Below are 15,000 nucleotides of genomic sequence, written 5' to 3'. Positions count from 1 at the left end.
ATGCACATCCCAATTTTCAGATTTGTTTTAAAACTATTTAGAAAACCATGTATTATTTCCTTTATACTTCCTTAATGCTTGCTACTTAGTGTTGGCATATCACTTAACATCCCAATAAAATACATTTAAGTTTGTAGGTGTAATGTGAAAAGTAGAAAATTTTAGGGGGGTATGAATACTTTTTCAAGGATTTAAGTGTACAGCATCTACACGGCCCCATGTGTCTTCATGGTAAGAGAGACAACAGTGCCATGAGCAATCCCTGCTGTCAGACTCCCTTATTTTTATCCTAAAAAGTTCTAGACTGGTAAGAAGTAAGAGAATAACAAAAGAAAATATGAAGCAAAATCAAAGTGCACATGATTATTCAGTAATGTCTAACCATGGAGACAAATTATGCACAAATGTTGTAACACGACGAGACATAGTTCTATTTTTCAAATGTGTAAAGTCCAAGAAACAATGCTTGACATCTTGGATTTGCTACTCCTATGTGGAGCATGACAATATATTCCTACCTGCGGACATACTTTACAGTAATAATCCTCAACAGTAATGGACTGCTGAGGGCATGATGCCAAGACTCTTGCTATCATATCACACTTCTTCCAGTTGCCGGCAGCAGCCTCGGCCTCACGACCCCCTGCTACACCAGCTGGAAAATAAAAAAAAATCAGAGGTCCTGTTTGTACTAAGCAAAAACATTACAATAAAAATAGTTTATTTTTATATGACTCTTGTATTCAAGTCAATACAATAAAAGGCCATAAAGACAATTGTATGCCCCTTAGAACACCATCTGCAGAAAAAGGGATGACATAGGTATAAGGGTGCTTGACTGTCAACAACAGAAAAACAAATACAAACAAAGCAGTCATAGAAAAAAAACAAAATCACATAAGATGGGCATATAGTCAGTGAATGGCCAAATTATAATCCTCAAAAGTGCAATCCGCTTCTCATACTGTAGTGATCACTTCATAGCAGTCAGCTCATTATCACAGACAAGTTTATAGTGACAGGTAACACCTTTATACAGAGGATAACACAGGAAGCACCATTTACAAGAAGTGATGTCACAGCTCACCTCCTCCTCCTACCTGCAGAATTACACAGCACAAGCCTACTACGAAGCAATAGTTCTCCATGATAAACTGGATCATGGAAAATAAGAGTAGGCTTCAAAAGGAGTGTGTCATTTTGTTTTCTGGTGGATTTATGCCTTGAAATTCTGAAGCCAAACAGAGGTCCCATAATGCCCCTAATAAGTGCATGGGTGCCATATTACACCTTAATAAAACATGGACGTTATATGGAGCCATGCTATAGCTGGCTGAATTAGATCTAAGATATTAATAAGATCTAAGAAAATGACCATTACAACCTATTGAGAAAAATAAGCTTAGTGAGTGCTAAGTTTCCAAACATCCAATGCAATATAATGATAGCTGAAATTAAAGGGGTTATCCGGCTTATTTTGAGTTTTTTTCATTATTACCCTATTGGGCTACATTGGGGCAGGTAAGTACCGTAGATATAGACCACTTACCTGCCCTGTTGTCAGCCCCTCTCCCCCGGCTCAGAGTGGTCATGTGACCGCTCCTGCCGTGATTTTCCGGTCATTTCATGTCAACATGGGCAGGGCCATGTTGACATGCAAATCTGGAAACAGCATGTCGCCTCCCTGCTGGGCTGTAAAGTGCGATGAGCCCCGCCCCCCTTCCCTGCACCCTCCCACACATTCCCTCGCACCCGTACTCTGCCCACAACCTCCCCCTGCACTGCTGTGGGGTCAGTGACCTGGGGGAGGGGCCTGGCGGCGGCTGCCGGGGTGTCAGCTCCAGCACCGGGCCCCCTGCTCAGGATCGCACAAATATACCGGCATCACAGATCACAGATGCCGATATATTTTAAAATGCTGATGAGAAGGAGCGCTGCGCTTCTCATCACTGTCCCGCTGTCTGTGCTCTCTTCAGCACAGCAGTGACGTCACTACTGTGCTGATATGGCCAGAGCACAGACAGCGCGCGAACGTGCAGGAGCGGCGGGGACCGAGGACGGGTGAGTATGTACTCCCGATGTGTGTGTGTGTGTATGCTTTGCACAGCCCGATGTGTGTGTGTGTGTGTGTATATGTATGTATGTATGTATGTATGTATGTATGTATGTATGTATGTATGTATGTATGTATGTATGTATGTATGTATGTATGTATGTATGTATATATATATATATATATATATATATATATATATATATATATATATATATATATATATGTGTGTGTGTGTGTGTGTGTGTGTGTGTGTGTGTGTGTGTGTGTGTATATGCGGTGCACAGCCCGATGTGTGTGTGTATATGTATGTGTGTGTGTGTGTATATGCGGTGCACAGCCTGATGTGTGTGTATGCGGTGCACAGCCTGATGTGTGTGTATGCGGTGCACAGCCTGATGTGTGTGTATGCGGTGCACAGCCTGATGTGTGTGTATGCGGTGCACAGCCTGATGTGTGTGTATGCGGTGCACAGCCTGATGTGTATGTATGCGGCGCACAGCCTGATGTGTGTGTATGCGGTGCACAGCCTGATGTGTGTGTATGCGGTGCACAGCCTGATGTGTGTGTATGCGGCGCGCAGCCTGATGTGTGTGTATGCGGCGCACAGCCTGATGTGTGTGTATGCGGCGCACAGCCTGATGTGTGTGTATGCGGTGCACAGCCTGATGTGTGTGTATGCGGTGCACAGCCTGATGTGTGTGTATGCGGTGCACAGCCCGATGTGGGGCTGTTATTTGCAATGCTGTAGTGATGAGAGGTCAGTGCTGGGGCAGAATATACTGACAGGGAATGTGTGTGCAGGGGGCGGGCAGAGGGCGGGGCTGGCAGGGGGTGGGGCTGGACACTGAGGCCGGGCGGTGCCAGCTCTGACTGAGGTTTTGCACAGGAAGTGGTCAGTTTGCTGGAGCTGAATGTAAACAAGGAGCTGCAGAGAATAAAGGGATAATTCAAGAGGAACAAAAGTTAGAAAACAAAAAATAACAATGTAGGTGTGATTTATATGACAATACAGCACAGATTAGCTTAAACTCAAAAATTTTTGTTATGTCGGACAACCCCTTTAAATGAACAGTATACAATGTTACAGTACTTATCAGGCCTTTTACCTTATAACTTTAGATAATGTACACTTTTTAGGCAATAGCTCTTAAGGATCATAAGCAATATGTTGTGTTTTGACTCTGAGCCTGAACAAACCTCCGGCATCTTCTAGGATTCCACGAACCACGGCTTGTACGCCATTAGGTCTCATCAATCTTTCCGAAAGCAACTGTCCAGTAAGGCGTCGCAACCAGGTGGGTGCTGGAGGTCTCTGCAGGGAAACTGGAGCACCAGAAGGATGGGGACCTCCCTAGAAAATAGGTCACAAAGATTTACAGTTCTTTCATCTCTTCAACACATGTAAATCAATGGGAGTTTCCGGTTTCAGAAAACAGCTGCACTCCCCAGGTCCAGCACTGAATCTCCAACGCTGCTCACAGTCAAGACAAATTGTTTGCAGCACCTCAGGTGACGTCCTTCAAAAGGAAAGGGGACACAAGTCAAAATCCAAGGGATCCTCTTTGTTACCATATCACAGTAGAAGAATAGACAGTGTCCCAGGTGTATTCTCCATATTTCCCCAGGGACGCTGTCAATTCTTCTCCTGTAACGCTGCTCAGTGTCTGTTACTGTCTACAATGCTGATGTCACTTCGCACTGCAGCCAATCAGTGACCTCAATGGTTCGTGTCATCATCTGGGGCACAGCTGCTAAGCTCATTATCTGCGGCAGTGGTGACTACGTGAAATTTAAATATAGGAGGGCACCAACCCCACCACTGGGATCCCCACTGGCACTACAAATGAAATACACCCCAAAAAGAAACAGGAGTGCCAATAAGTACAGCACCTTGTTTTTCTATTTATACTGTTCAGACCTGTGATACATTGTGTATTTCCTGTTTTTTAATCTGTCTTGTCAATGGTTGCTACTGACAACCTTAGTGTTGTTTGTTGGATTTTACACAATCTTTCAATAAAAATGTAAATGACTTTTTCCCAAACTAAATGTCTGGTGACCCCTCATTATTGGCACTTCTGTCAGCCTCCAGACAGTAACAGACGCCAGGGGCAGTGCCAGAGCTTTAGTGCTGGATTCGGGGAGAGGGAGTAAAGCACAGTTTGTTCTTTTAGAACCAAGTCCCACCTATTTTGGCAGGTGTTGGGGGACCTTAGTGTGCTGAATGCTGTAATCACATGCGAGGTAAGCAACTTCCAGAGGTGCTAGCAGATTATTTATCTCCACACTAAGGGTCCCATTACACGTAGCGACGTTCCAGCGATCCCAACAACGATACGACCTGGTCAGGATCGCTGGTACGTTGATACATGGTCACTAGAGAGCTGTCAAACAGGCAGATCTAATTAACCACGCAGCAACGATACGGCGATCCGTATAACGACCTCAGTGGTGGTTGGGACCCTGTCACACAGCAGCTATTCTGACTCAGACCTCGAAAAAGGCGTAGTGTTTCCACCCAGGCGTGTCTTTGCGATGCCTTTTCCACGCCCCTCTGCTCCGATTGGTGGCCACTACTGCTGCGCTGTCATTCTCGGATTGGGCGACCTTGCCATTAGAAGGCAACGCAGTAGCACTTCCTTCCTACCAATCGGAGCTGAGGGGGCGTTGAAAAGACAAAGCAAAAACACGTCCGTGTCGCTGAGTTCTGAGTCACCAACGAGGTCACTTGTCGTTGTTATGGCGTCAAACACAGCGATGCATGCTGCCTAGCGGGACACCAACGATCAAAAAATGAACCAGGGCGTTCAGGAACGATCGGCGATATCACAGCAGGAGGCTGGTAGCTGCTATGTGTCACAAGTAGCAAGATCAGTAGCAAGGTCGCTGTTGCGTCACAAAATTCTGCGATCTCGCTAACAACATTGCTATGTGTAACAGGGTCTTTAATGTAATGTGTAACAAGACAAACTTACCTGTCTAAGACCGCCCTGCAGGATGAGCAACTCTCTAATAACAAGAGGCTGGTACAGCTGATCCAACAGTCTTCTGAATGCCTCCTTGCACTGGACTCTCTCACACTCTGTCAGGATCTTTAGAAAACAAAGAAGAGGCATTTGAAATGATGAGGATACTGCTGATAGGAGCTGGTGATGTAGTCTAGTGTAATTCTACTCTTCTCTGTAGTCAGGTTAGTGATAGATCAAATATCAAGTTGTTTGTTAAGGGTAACAGCACTTCAGCTTCTGGATACTCGCTTCTACAAAGAGCATCCCATACAAAATAAGTAAAGAACACCTCTAGCCAAAGGATGAGCACATGCCTAACGCCCATAACCATGCACTGGATTGCTACTCCTGCTCTTGTATTCTAGGCTTCTCCTGCCTCCAGGTCCTGAAACTGGAAGCAGTGATCCGACCTCTACCATTGTCGCCTGGAAAATCACAGTGCCAGCAGTGTGAATAAGACTGGAAAAAAGTCCCCGCAAAGAAAATATGCAGCGTAAAATATCGGCCAACGCCGATTCAACAATTGCAGAATGTCAGTTTATGCTACAAATACAAAGGATCAAACCTGCAGCCACAACCATTACTTCATCTACAGCCATCCTGTTCGAATTATCAAGAATGAAAAAAGACTAAGGTCCATCTGGTTTAACCTTTCCTTATTTGTATGGCTGCATGTCTACAACAACTGATATCACCACTAGGTGGCAGCCACTTATACACACAAATATGAGGACAGCACTTCTTGCTCCTACTCGCACTACTCATTTTATTCAAGCCATAGCTAAATATCACTGAGCAGTATTGTTGGGTACAACAAATCCCTTTTTAAGTTGATTCATACATAATGGCATGAGCATACAAATAGTGTATATATTATTGTGAGAAGAATGACTGCTAGAGTTGGTGGAAATCGATTTTCAGGACCTGGTCCTTGAGTTATGTCCGTTATCTGTGGACGATGGAGCCCTAAGAATTGCCTCTATGCATCCCTGGCTCTTGTATAGATTAGCTATCCTGGTGCAACCTCATTGCCATGACGGATACATAACATCCCACTAAAGCTACTTTCACACTTCAGTCGTTTCAAATCCGCCAGGCCGGTCGTTGCGACTGAACGATGGATCCGTCGTTTTTTAGATGTCAACGGATGCAATGATATGTTATTTCACAGGATTCCGTTCACTGGAACTGTAAAAAAAAAAAACAAACTGATCCGTCGTGCCCGTTACATCCGTTGTGAGTCCGTTTTTTGACGGATCTGTCGTGATCCGTTTGTTTTTGGAACAGCCCAATGGGAGTGCCAGACATGCTGGACATGCTCAGTAGAACATGACGGAATCCAGCACTGGATTCCATCGTGTGACTGATTATGGCGGAATCCTGCACCATACACAGCCATTATACCTCTTGACAGATTGCAACGGAATCCTGCGCAGGGCGTTTTTTTGACGTTCCAAAAAATGTTACTGTCAGTTCCATCGGCCCGGCGGTAAGTCACTCCACGACTGATCTGTCACGCGACGAATGCAACGCAAGGCCATCAGTCGCAATTCGTCATTAATACAAGTCTATGGGGAAAACACTGAATCCTGGAAAATATTTTGCAGGATACCGTATTTTCTCAAGGCGATGGATTGTGACTCATGGAAAAAGACTGAAGTGTGAAAGTAGCCTAAACCAGCTAATTAGAAGAGCCGCAGATGCCATCATGGTACTTGAGTCGCACCCAAGCATGTTAGTACTCACTCATCACTAATCAAAAACTATTAAGTCTGACTAGTGATCTGTATGAAGGTAACCCTATATTTCTCTTCCTGTGCGTCTATGATCTGTATGAAGGTAACCCTATATTTCTCTTCCTGTGCATCTATGATCTGTATGAAGGTAACCCTATATTTCTCTTCCTATGCGTCTATGATCTGTATGAAGGTAACCCTATATTTCTCTTCCTATGCATCTATGATCTGTAGGAAGGTAACCCTATATTTCTCTTCCTGTGCGTCTATGATCTGTATGAAGGTAACCCTATATTTCTCTTCCTGTGCGTCTATGATCTGTAGGAAGGTAACCCTATAATTCTCTTCCTGTGCGTCTATGATCGGTATGAAGGTAACCCTATATTTCTCTTCCTGTGCGACTATGATCTGTAGGAAGGTAACCCTATATTTCTCTTCCTGTGCGTCTATGATCGGTATGAAGGTAAACCTATATTTCTCTTCCTGTGCGTCTATGATCTGTATGAAGGTAACCCTATATTTCTCTTCCTGTGCATCTATGATCTGTAGGAAGGTAACCCTATATTTCTCTTCCTGTGCGTCTATGATCTGTATGAAGGTAACCCTATATTTCTCTTCCTGTGCGTCTATGATCTGTATGAAGGTAAACCTATATTTCTCTTCCTGTGCGTCTATTATCGGTATGAAGGTAACCCTATATTTCTCTTCCTGTGCGTCTATGATCGGTATGAAGGTAACCCTATATTTCTCTTCCTGTGCGTCTATGATCTGTATGAAGGTAAACCTATATTTCTCTTCCTGTGCGTCTATGATCTGTAGGAAGGTAACCCTATATTTCTCTTCCTGTGCGTCTATGATCTGTATGAAGGTAACCCTATATTTCTCTTCCTGTGCGTCTATCATCTGTATGAAGGTAACCCTATATTTCTCTTCCTGTGCGTCTATGATCTGTATGAAGGTAACCCTATATTTCTCTTCCTGTGCGTCTATGATCTGTATGAAGGTAACCCTATATTTCTCTCCCTGTGCGTCTATGATCTGTATGAAGGTAACCCTATATTTCTCTCCCTGTGCGTCTATGATCGGTATGAAGGTAAACCTATATTTCTCTTCCTGTACGTCTATGATCTGTATGAAGGTAACCCTATATTTCTCTTCCTGTGCGTCTATGATCTGTATGAAGGTAAACCTATATTTCTCTTCCTGTGCGTCTATGATCTGTATGAAGGTAAACCCATATTTCTCTCCCTGTGCGTCTATGATATGTATGAAGGTAACCCTATATTTCTCTTCCTGTGCGTCTATGATCTGTATGAAGGTAACCCTATATTTCTCTTCCTGTGCGTCTATGATCTGTATGAAGGTAACCCTATATTTCTCTTCCTGTGCGACTAAGATCTGTATGAAGGTAACCCTATATTTCTCTTCCTGTGCGTCTATGATCTGTATGAAGGTAACCCTATATTTCTCTTCCTGTGCGTCTATGATCTGTATGAAGGTAAACCTATATTTCTCTTCCTGTGCGTCTATGATCTGTATGAAGGTAACCCTATATTTCTCTCCCTGTGCGTCTATGATCGGTATGAAGGTAAACCTATATTTCTCTTCCTGTACGTCTATGATCTGTATGAAGGTAACCCTATATTTCTCTTCCTGTGCGTCTATGATCTGTATGAAGGTAAACCTATATTTCTCTTCCTGTGCGTCTATGATCTGTATGAAGGTAAACCCATATTTCTCTCCCTGTGCGTCTATGATATGTATGAAGGTAACCCTATATTTCTCTCCCTGTGCGTCTATGATCTGTATGAAGGTAAACCTATATTTCTCTTCCTGTGCGTCTATGATCTGTATGAAGGTAACCCTATATTTCTCTTCCTGTGCGTCTATGATCTGTATGAAGGTAACCCTATATTTCTCTTCCTGTGCGACTAAGATCTGTATGAAGGTAACCCTATATTTCTCTTCCTGTGCGTCTATGATCTGTATGAAGGTAAACCTATATTTCTCTTCCTGTGCGTCTATGATCTGTATGAAGGTAACCCTATATTTCTCTTCCTGTGCGTCTATGATCTGTATGAAGGTAAACCTATATTTCTCTTCCTGTACGTCTATGATCTATATGAAGGTAACCCTATATTTCTCCTCCTGTGCGTCTATGATCTGTATGAAGGTAAACCTATATTTCTCTTCCTGTGCGTCTATGATCTGTATGAAGGTAACCCTATATTTCTCTTCCTGTGCGTCTATGATCTGTAGGAAGGTAACCCTATATTTCTCTTCCTGTGCGTCTATGATCTGTATGAAGGTAAACCTATATTTCTCTTCATGTGCGTCTATGATCGGTATGAAGGTAACCCTATATTTCTCTTCCTGTGCGTCTATGATCTGTATGAAGGTAAACCTATATTTCTCTTCATGTGCGTCTATGATCGGTATGAAGGTAAACCTATATTTCTCTTCCTGTGCGTCTATGATCGGTATGAAGGTAAACCTATATTTCTCTTCCTGTGCGTCTATGATCTGTATGAAGGTAACCCTATATTTCTCTTCCTGTGCATCTATGATCTGTAGGAAGGTAACCCTATATTTCTCTTCCTGTGCGTCTATGATCTGTATGAAGGTAACCCTATATTTCTCTTCCTGTGCGTCTATGATCTGTATGAAGGTAAACCTATATTTCTCTTCCTGTGCGTCTATGATCTGTATGAAGGTAACCCTATATTTCTCTTCCTGTGCGTCTATGATCTGTATGAAGGTAAACCTATATTTCTCTTCCTGTGCGTCTATGATCTGTATGAAGGTAACCCTATATATCTCTTCCTGTGCGTCTATGATCTGTATGAAGGTAAACCTATATTTCTCTTCCTGTGCGTCTATGATCTATATGAAGGTAACCCTATATTTCTCCTCCTGTGCGTCTATGATCTGTATGAAGGTAAACCTATATTTCTCTTCCTGTGCGTCTATGATCTGTATGAAGGTAACCCTATATTTCTCTTCCTGTGCGTCTATGATCTGTAGGAAGGTAACCCTATATTTCTCTTCCTGTGCGTCTATGATCTGTATGAAGGTAAACCTATATTTCTCTTCATGTGCGTCTATGATCGGTATGAAGGTAACCCTATATTTCTCTTCCTGTGCGTCTATGATCTGTATGAAGGTAAACCTATATTTCTCTTCATGTGCGTCTATGATCGGTATGAAGGTAAACCTATATTTCTCTTCCTGTGCGTCTATGATCGGTATGAAGGTAAACCTATATTTCTCTTCCTGTGCGTCTATGATCTGTATGAAGGTAACCCTATATTTCTCTTCCTGTGCATCTATGATCTGTAGGAAGGTAACCCTATATTTCTCTTCCTGTGTGTCTATGATCTGTATGAAGGTAACCCTATATTTCTCTTCCTGTGCGTCTATGATCTGTATGAAGGTAAACCTATATTTCTCTTCCTGTGCGTCTATTATCGGTATGAAGGTAACCCTATATTTCTCTTCCTGTGCGTCTATGATCGGTATGAAGGTAACCCTATATTTCTCTTCCTGTGCGTCTATGATCTGTATGAAGGTAAACCTATATTTCTCTTCCTGTGCGTCTATGATCTGTATGAAGGTAACCCTATATTTCTCTTCCTGTGCGTCTATCATCTGTATGAAGGTAACCCTATATTTCTCTTCCTGTGCGTCTATGATCTGTATGAAGGTAACCCTATATTTCTCTTCCTGTGCGTCTATGATCTGTATGAAGGTAACCCTATATTTCTCTCCCTGTGCGTCTATGATCTGTATGAAGGTAACCCTATATTTCTCTCCCTGTGCGTCTATGATCGGTATGAAGGTAAACCTATATTTCTCTTCCTGTACGTCTATGATCTGTATGAAGGTAACCCTATATTTCTCTTCCTGTGCGTCTATGATCTGTATGAAGGTAAACCTATATTTCTCTTCCTGTGCGTCTATGATCTGTATGAAGGTAAACCCATATTTCTCTCCCTGTGCGTCTATGATATGTATGAAGGTAACCCTATATTTCTCTTCCTGTGCGTCTATGATCTGTATGAAGGTAACCCTATATTTCTCTTCCTGTGCGTCTATGATCTGTATGAAGGTAACCCTATATTTCTCTTCCTGTGCGACTAAGATCTGTATGAAGGTAACCCTATATTTCTCTTCCTGTGCGTCTATGATCTGTATGAAGGTAACCCTATATTTCTCTTCCTGTGCGTCTATGATCTGTATGAAGGTAAACCTATATTTCTCTTCCTGTGCGTCTATGATCTGTATGAAGGTAACCCTATATTTCTCTCCCTGTGCGTCTATGATCGGTATGAAGGTAACCCTATATTTCTCTTCCTGTGCGTCTATGATCGGTATGAAGGTAACCCTATATTTCTCTTCCTGTGCGTCTATGATCTGTATGAAGGTAACCCTATATTTCTCTCCCTGTGCGTCTATGATCTGTATGAAGGTAAACCTATATTTCTCTTCCTGTGCGTCTATGATCTGTATGAAGGTAACCCTATATTTCTCTTCCTGTGCGTCTATGATCTGTATGAAGGTAACCCTATATTTCTCTTCCTGTGCGACTAAGATCTGTATGAAGGTAAACCTATATTTCTCTTCCTGTGCGTCTATGATCTGTATGAAGGTAACCCTATATTTCTCTTCCTGTGCGTCTATGATCGGTATGAAGGTAACCCTATATTTCTCTTCCTGTTCGACTATGATCTGTATGAAGGTAACCCTATATTTCTCTTCCTGTGCGTCTATGATCTGTATGAAGGTAAACCTATATTTCTCTTCCTGTGCGTCTATGATCTGTATGAAGGTAACCCTATATTTCTCTTCCTGTGCGTCTATGATCTGTATGAAGGTAACCCTATATTTCTCTTCCTGTGCGACTAAGATCTGTATGAAGGTAAACCTATATTTCTCTTCCTGTGCGTCTATGATCTGTATGAAGGTAACCCTATATTTCTCTTCCTGTGCGTCTATGATCGGTATGAAGGTAACCCTATATTTCTCTTCCTGTTCGACTATGATCTGTATGAAGGTAAACCTATATTTCTCTTCCTGTGCGTCTATGATCTGTATGAAGGTAAACCTATATTTCTCTTCCTGTGCGTCTATGATCTGTATGAAGGTAAACCTATATTTCTCTTCCTGTGCGTCTATGATCGGAATGAAGGTAAACCTATATTTCTCTTCCTGTGCGTCTATTATCTGTATGAATGTAAACCTATATTTCTCTCCCTGTGCGTCTATCATCTGTATGAAGGTAACCCTATATTTTTCTTCCGGTGCGTCTATGATCTGTAGGAAGGTAACCCTATATTTCTCTTCCTGTGCGTCTATGATCGGTATGAAGGTAAACCTATATTTCTCATCCTGTGCGTCTATGATCGGTATGAAGGTAAACCTATATTTCTCATCCTGTGCGTCTATGATCGGAATGAAGGTAAACCTATATTTCTCTCCCTGTGCGTCTATGATCTGTATGAAGGTAACCCTATATTTCTCTTCCTGTGCGACTAAGATCTGTATGAAGGTAAACCTATATTTCTCTTCCTGTGCGTCTATGATCTGTATGAAGGTAAACCTATATTTCTCTTCCTGTGCGTCTATGATCTGTATGAAGGTAACCCTATATTTCTCTTCCTGTGCGTCTATGATCGGTATGAAGGTAACCCTATATTTCTCTTCCTGTTCGACTATGATCTGTATGAAGGTAAACCTATATTTCTCTTCCTGTGCGTCTATGATCTGTATGAAGGTAAACCTATATTTCTCTTCCTGTGCGTCTATGATCTGTATGAAGGTAAACCTATATTTCTCTTCCTGTGCGTCTATGATCGGAATGAAGGTAAACCTATATTTCTCTTCCTGTGCGTCTATTATCTGTATGAATGTAAACCTATATTTCTCTCCCTGTGCGTCTATCATCTGTATGAAGGTAACCCTATATTTTTCTTCCGGTGCGTCTATGATCTGTAGGAAGGTAACCCTATATTTCTCTTCCTGTGCGTCTATGATCTGTAGGAAGGTAAACCTATATTTCTCTTCCTGTGCGTCTATGATCGGTATGAAGGTAAACCTATATTTCTCATCCTGTGCGTCTATGATCGGTATGAAGGTAAACCTATATTTCTCATCCTGTGCGTCTATGATCGGAATGAAGGTAAACCTATATTTCTCTCCCTGTGCGTCTATGATCTGTATGAAGGTAAACCTATATTTCTCATCCTGTGCGTCTATGATCTGTATGAAGGTAAACCTATATTTCTCTTCCTGTGCGTCTATGATCTGTATGAAGGTAAACCTATATTTCTCTTCCTGTGCGTCTATGATCTGTATGAAGGTAACCCTATATTTCTCTTCCTGTGCGTCTATGATCTGTATGAAGGTAAACCTATATTTCTCTTCCTGTGCGTCTATGATCTGTATGAAGGTAACCCTATATTTCTCTTCCTATGCATCTATGATCTGTATGAAGGTAAACCTATATTTCTCTCCCTGTGCGTCTATGATCTGTATGAAGGTAAACCCATATTTCTCTTCCTGTGCGTCTATGATCGGTATGAAGGTAAACCTATATTTCTCTTCTTGTGCGTCTATGATCGGTATGAAGGTAAACCTATATTTCTCTTCCTGTGCGTCTATGATTGATATGAAGGTAACCCTATATTTCTCTCCCTGTGCGTCTATGATCTGTATGAAGGTAAACCTATATTTCTCTTCCTGTGCATCTATGCCCCTTTGGCTTCTCCTATGAAGCTATTTACTTTGGCAGCAGCTGCCTGGCACTGGTTGCTACAGGCTATACAGTCATGGCCAAAAGTTTTGAGAATGCTACAAATATTAATTTTTACAAAGGCTACTGCTTAAGTTTTTCTAATGGCAATTTGCATATACTCCAGAATGTCAAAGAGTGATCAGCTTAACAGCAATTACTTGCAAAGTCAATATTGGCTAAGAAAATTAACTTCAACCCCCAAAACACATTTCAACATCATTGCATTCCTGCCTTAAAAGGAGCAGCTAACATGGTTTTAGTGATTGTTCCATTAACACAGGTGTGGGTGTTGATGAGGACAGGGCTGGCGAACAATCAGTCATGATTAAGAAAGAATTACACCACTGGACATTTTAAAAGGAGGCTGGTGCTTGGTATCATTGTTTCTCTTCAGTTAACCATGGTTGTCTCTAAAGAAACACGTGCAGCCATCATTGCTCTGCACAAAAATGGCCTAACAGGGAAGAGTATCGCAGCTAGAAAGATTGCAACTCAGTCAACAATCTATTGCATCATGAAGAACTTCAAGGAGAGAGCTTCCATTGTTGCCAAAAAGGCTCCAGGGCGCCCAAGAAGGACCAGCAAATGGCAGGACCGTATCTTAACACTGTTTCAGCTGCGGGATCGGACTACCAGCAGTGCCGAGCTAGCTCAGCAATGGCAGCAGGCTGGTGTGAGTGCTTCTGCACGCACTGTGAGGCGGAGACTGCTTGAGCAAGGTCTGGTTTCAAGGAGGGCAGCAAAGAAGCCACGTCTCTCCAGAAAAAACATCAGGGACCGACTGATATTCTGCAAAAGGCACAGGGAGTTGACTACTGAGGACTGGGGTAAAGTCTTTTTTTCAGATGAATCCCCTTTTCGATTGTTTGGGACATCTGGAAAACAGCTTTTTAGGAGAAGAAGAGGTGAGCGCTACCACCAGTCTTGTCTCATGCCAACTGTTAAGCATCCTGAAAAGATTCATGTGTGGGGTTGCTTCTCAGCCAAGGGAATCAGCTCACTCACAGTCTTGCCTAAAAACACAGCCATGAGTAAAGAATGGTACCAGAATGTCCTCCAAGAGCAACTTCTCCCAACCGTCCAAGAGCAGTTTGGCGCCCAACAATGCCTTTTCCAGCATGATGGAGCACCTTGCCATAAAGCAAAGGTGATCACTAAATGGCTCATGAAACAAAACAGAGATTTTGGGTCCATGGCCTGGAAACTCCCCAGATCTTAATCCCATTGAGAACTTTTGGGCAATCATCAAGAGACGGGTGGACAAACAAAAACCAACAAATTATGGCAAAATGCAAGCATTGCTTATGCAAGAATGGACAGCTATCAGTCAGGATTTGGTCCAGAAGTTGATTGAGAGCATGCCAGGGAGAATTGCAGAGGTCCTGAAGAAGAAGGGTCAACACTGCA

At 42.5% G+C, this 15,000-nt stretch overlaps 1 protein-coding gene across 2 annotated transcripts in view; it reads right to left on the bottom strand.

Moving 5' to 3' along the window:
• Positions 1–15,000, bottom strand: part of TANGO6 (transport and golgi organization 6 homolog) — a 99,732-nt gene that overhangs the window by 73,029 nt on the left and 11,703 nt on the right. For both annotated transcript variants that reach the window (XM_075335993.1, XM_075335994.1), the window contains exons 3-5: positions 5,032–5,148; positions 3,254–3,407; positions 519–655 (exon numbers count right to left, since the gene is read on the bottom strand). In XM_075335993.1, coding sequence (XP_075192108.1) covers positions 519–655; positions 3,254–3,407; positions 5,032–5,148 — 408 coding nt within the window. The remainder of the gene's footprint in view (positions 1–518; positions 656–3,253; positions 3,408–5,031; positions 5,149–15,000) is intronic.

This window comes from Anomaloglossus baeobatrachus, chromosome 2 (assembly GCF_048569485.1).
Source record: "Anomaloglossus baeobatrachus isolate aAnoBae1 chromosome 2, aAnoBae1.hap1, whole genome shotgun sequence".
Lineage (NCBI taxonomy): Eukaryota > Metazoa > Chordata > Amphibia > Anura > Aromobatidae > Anomaloglossus > Anomaloglossus baeobatrachus.
The sequence above is the reverse complement of the archived record's forward strand: the minus strand, read 5'-3'. Positions and strand labels throughout refer to the sequence as shown.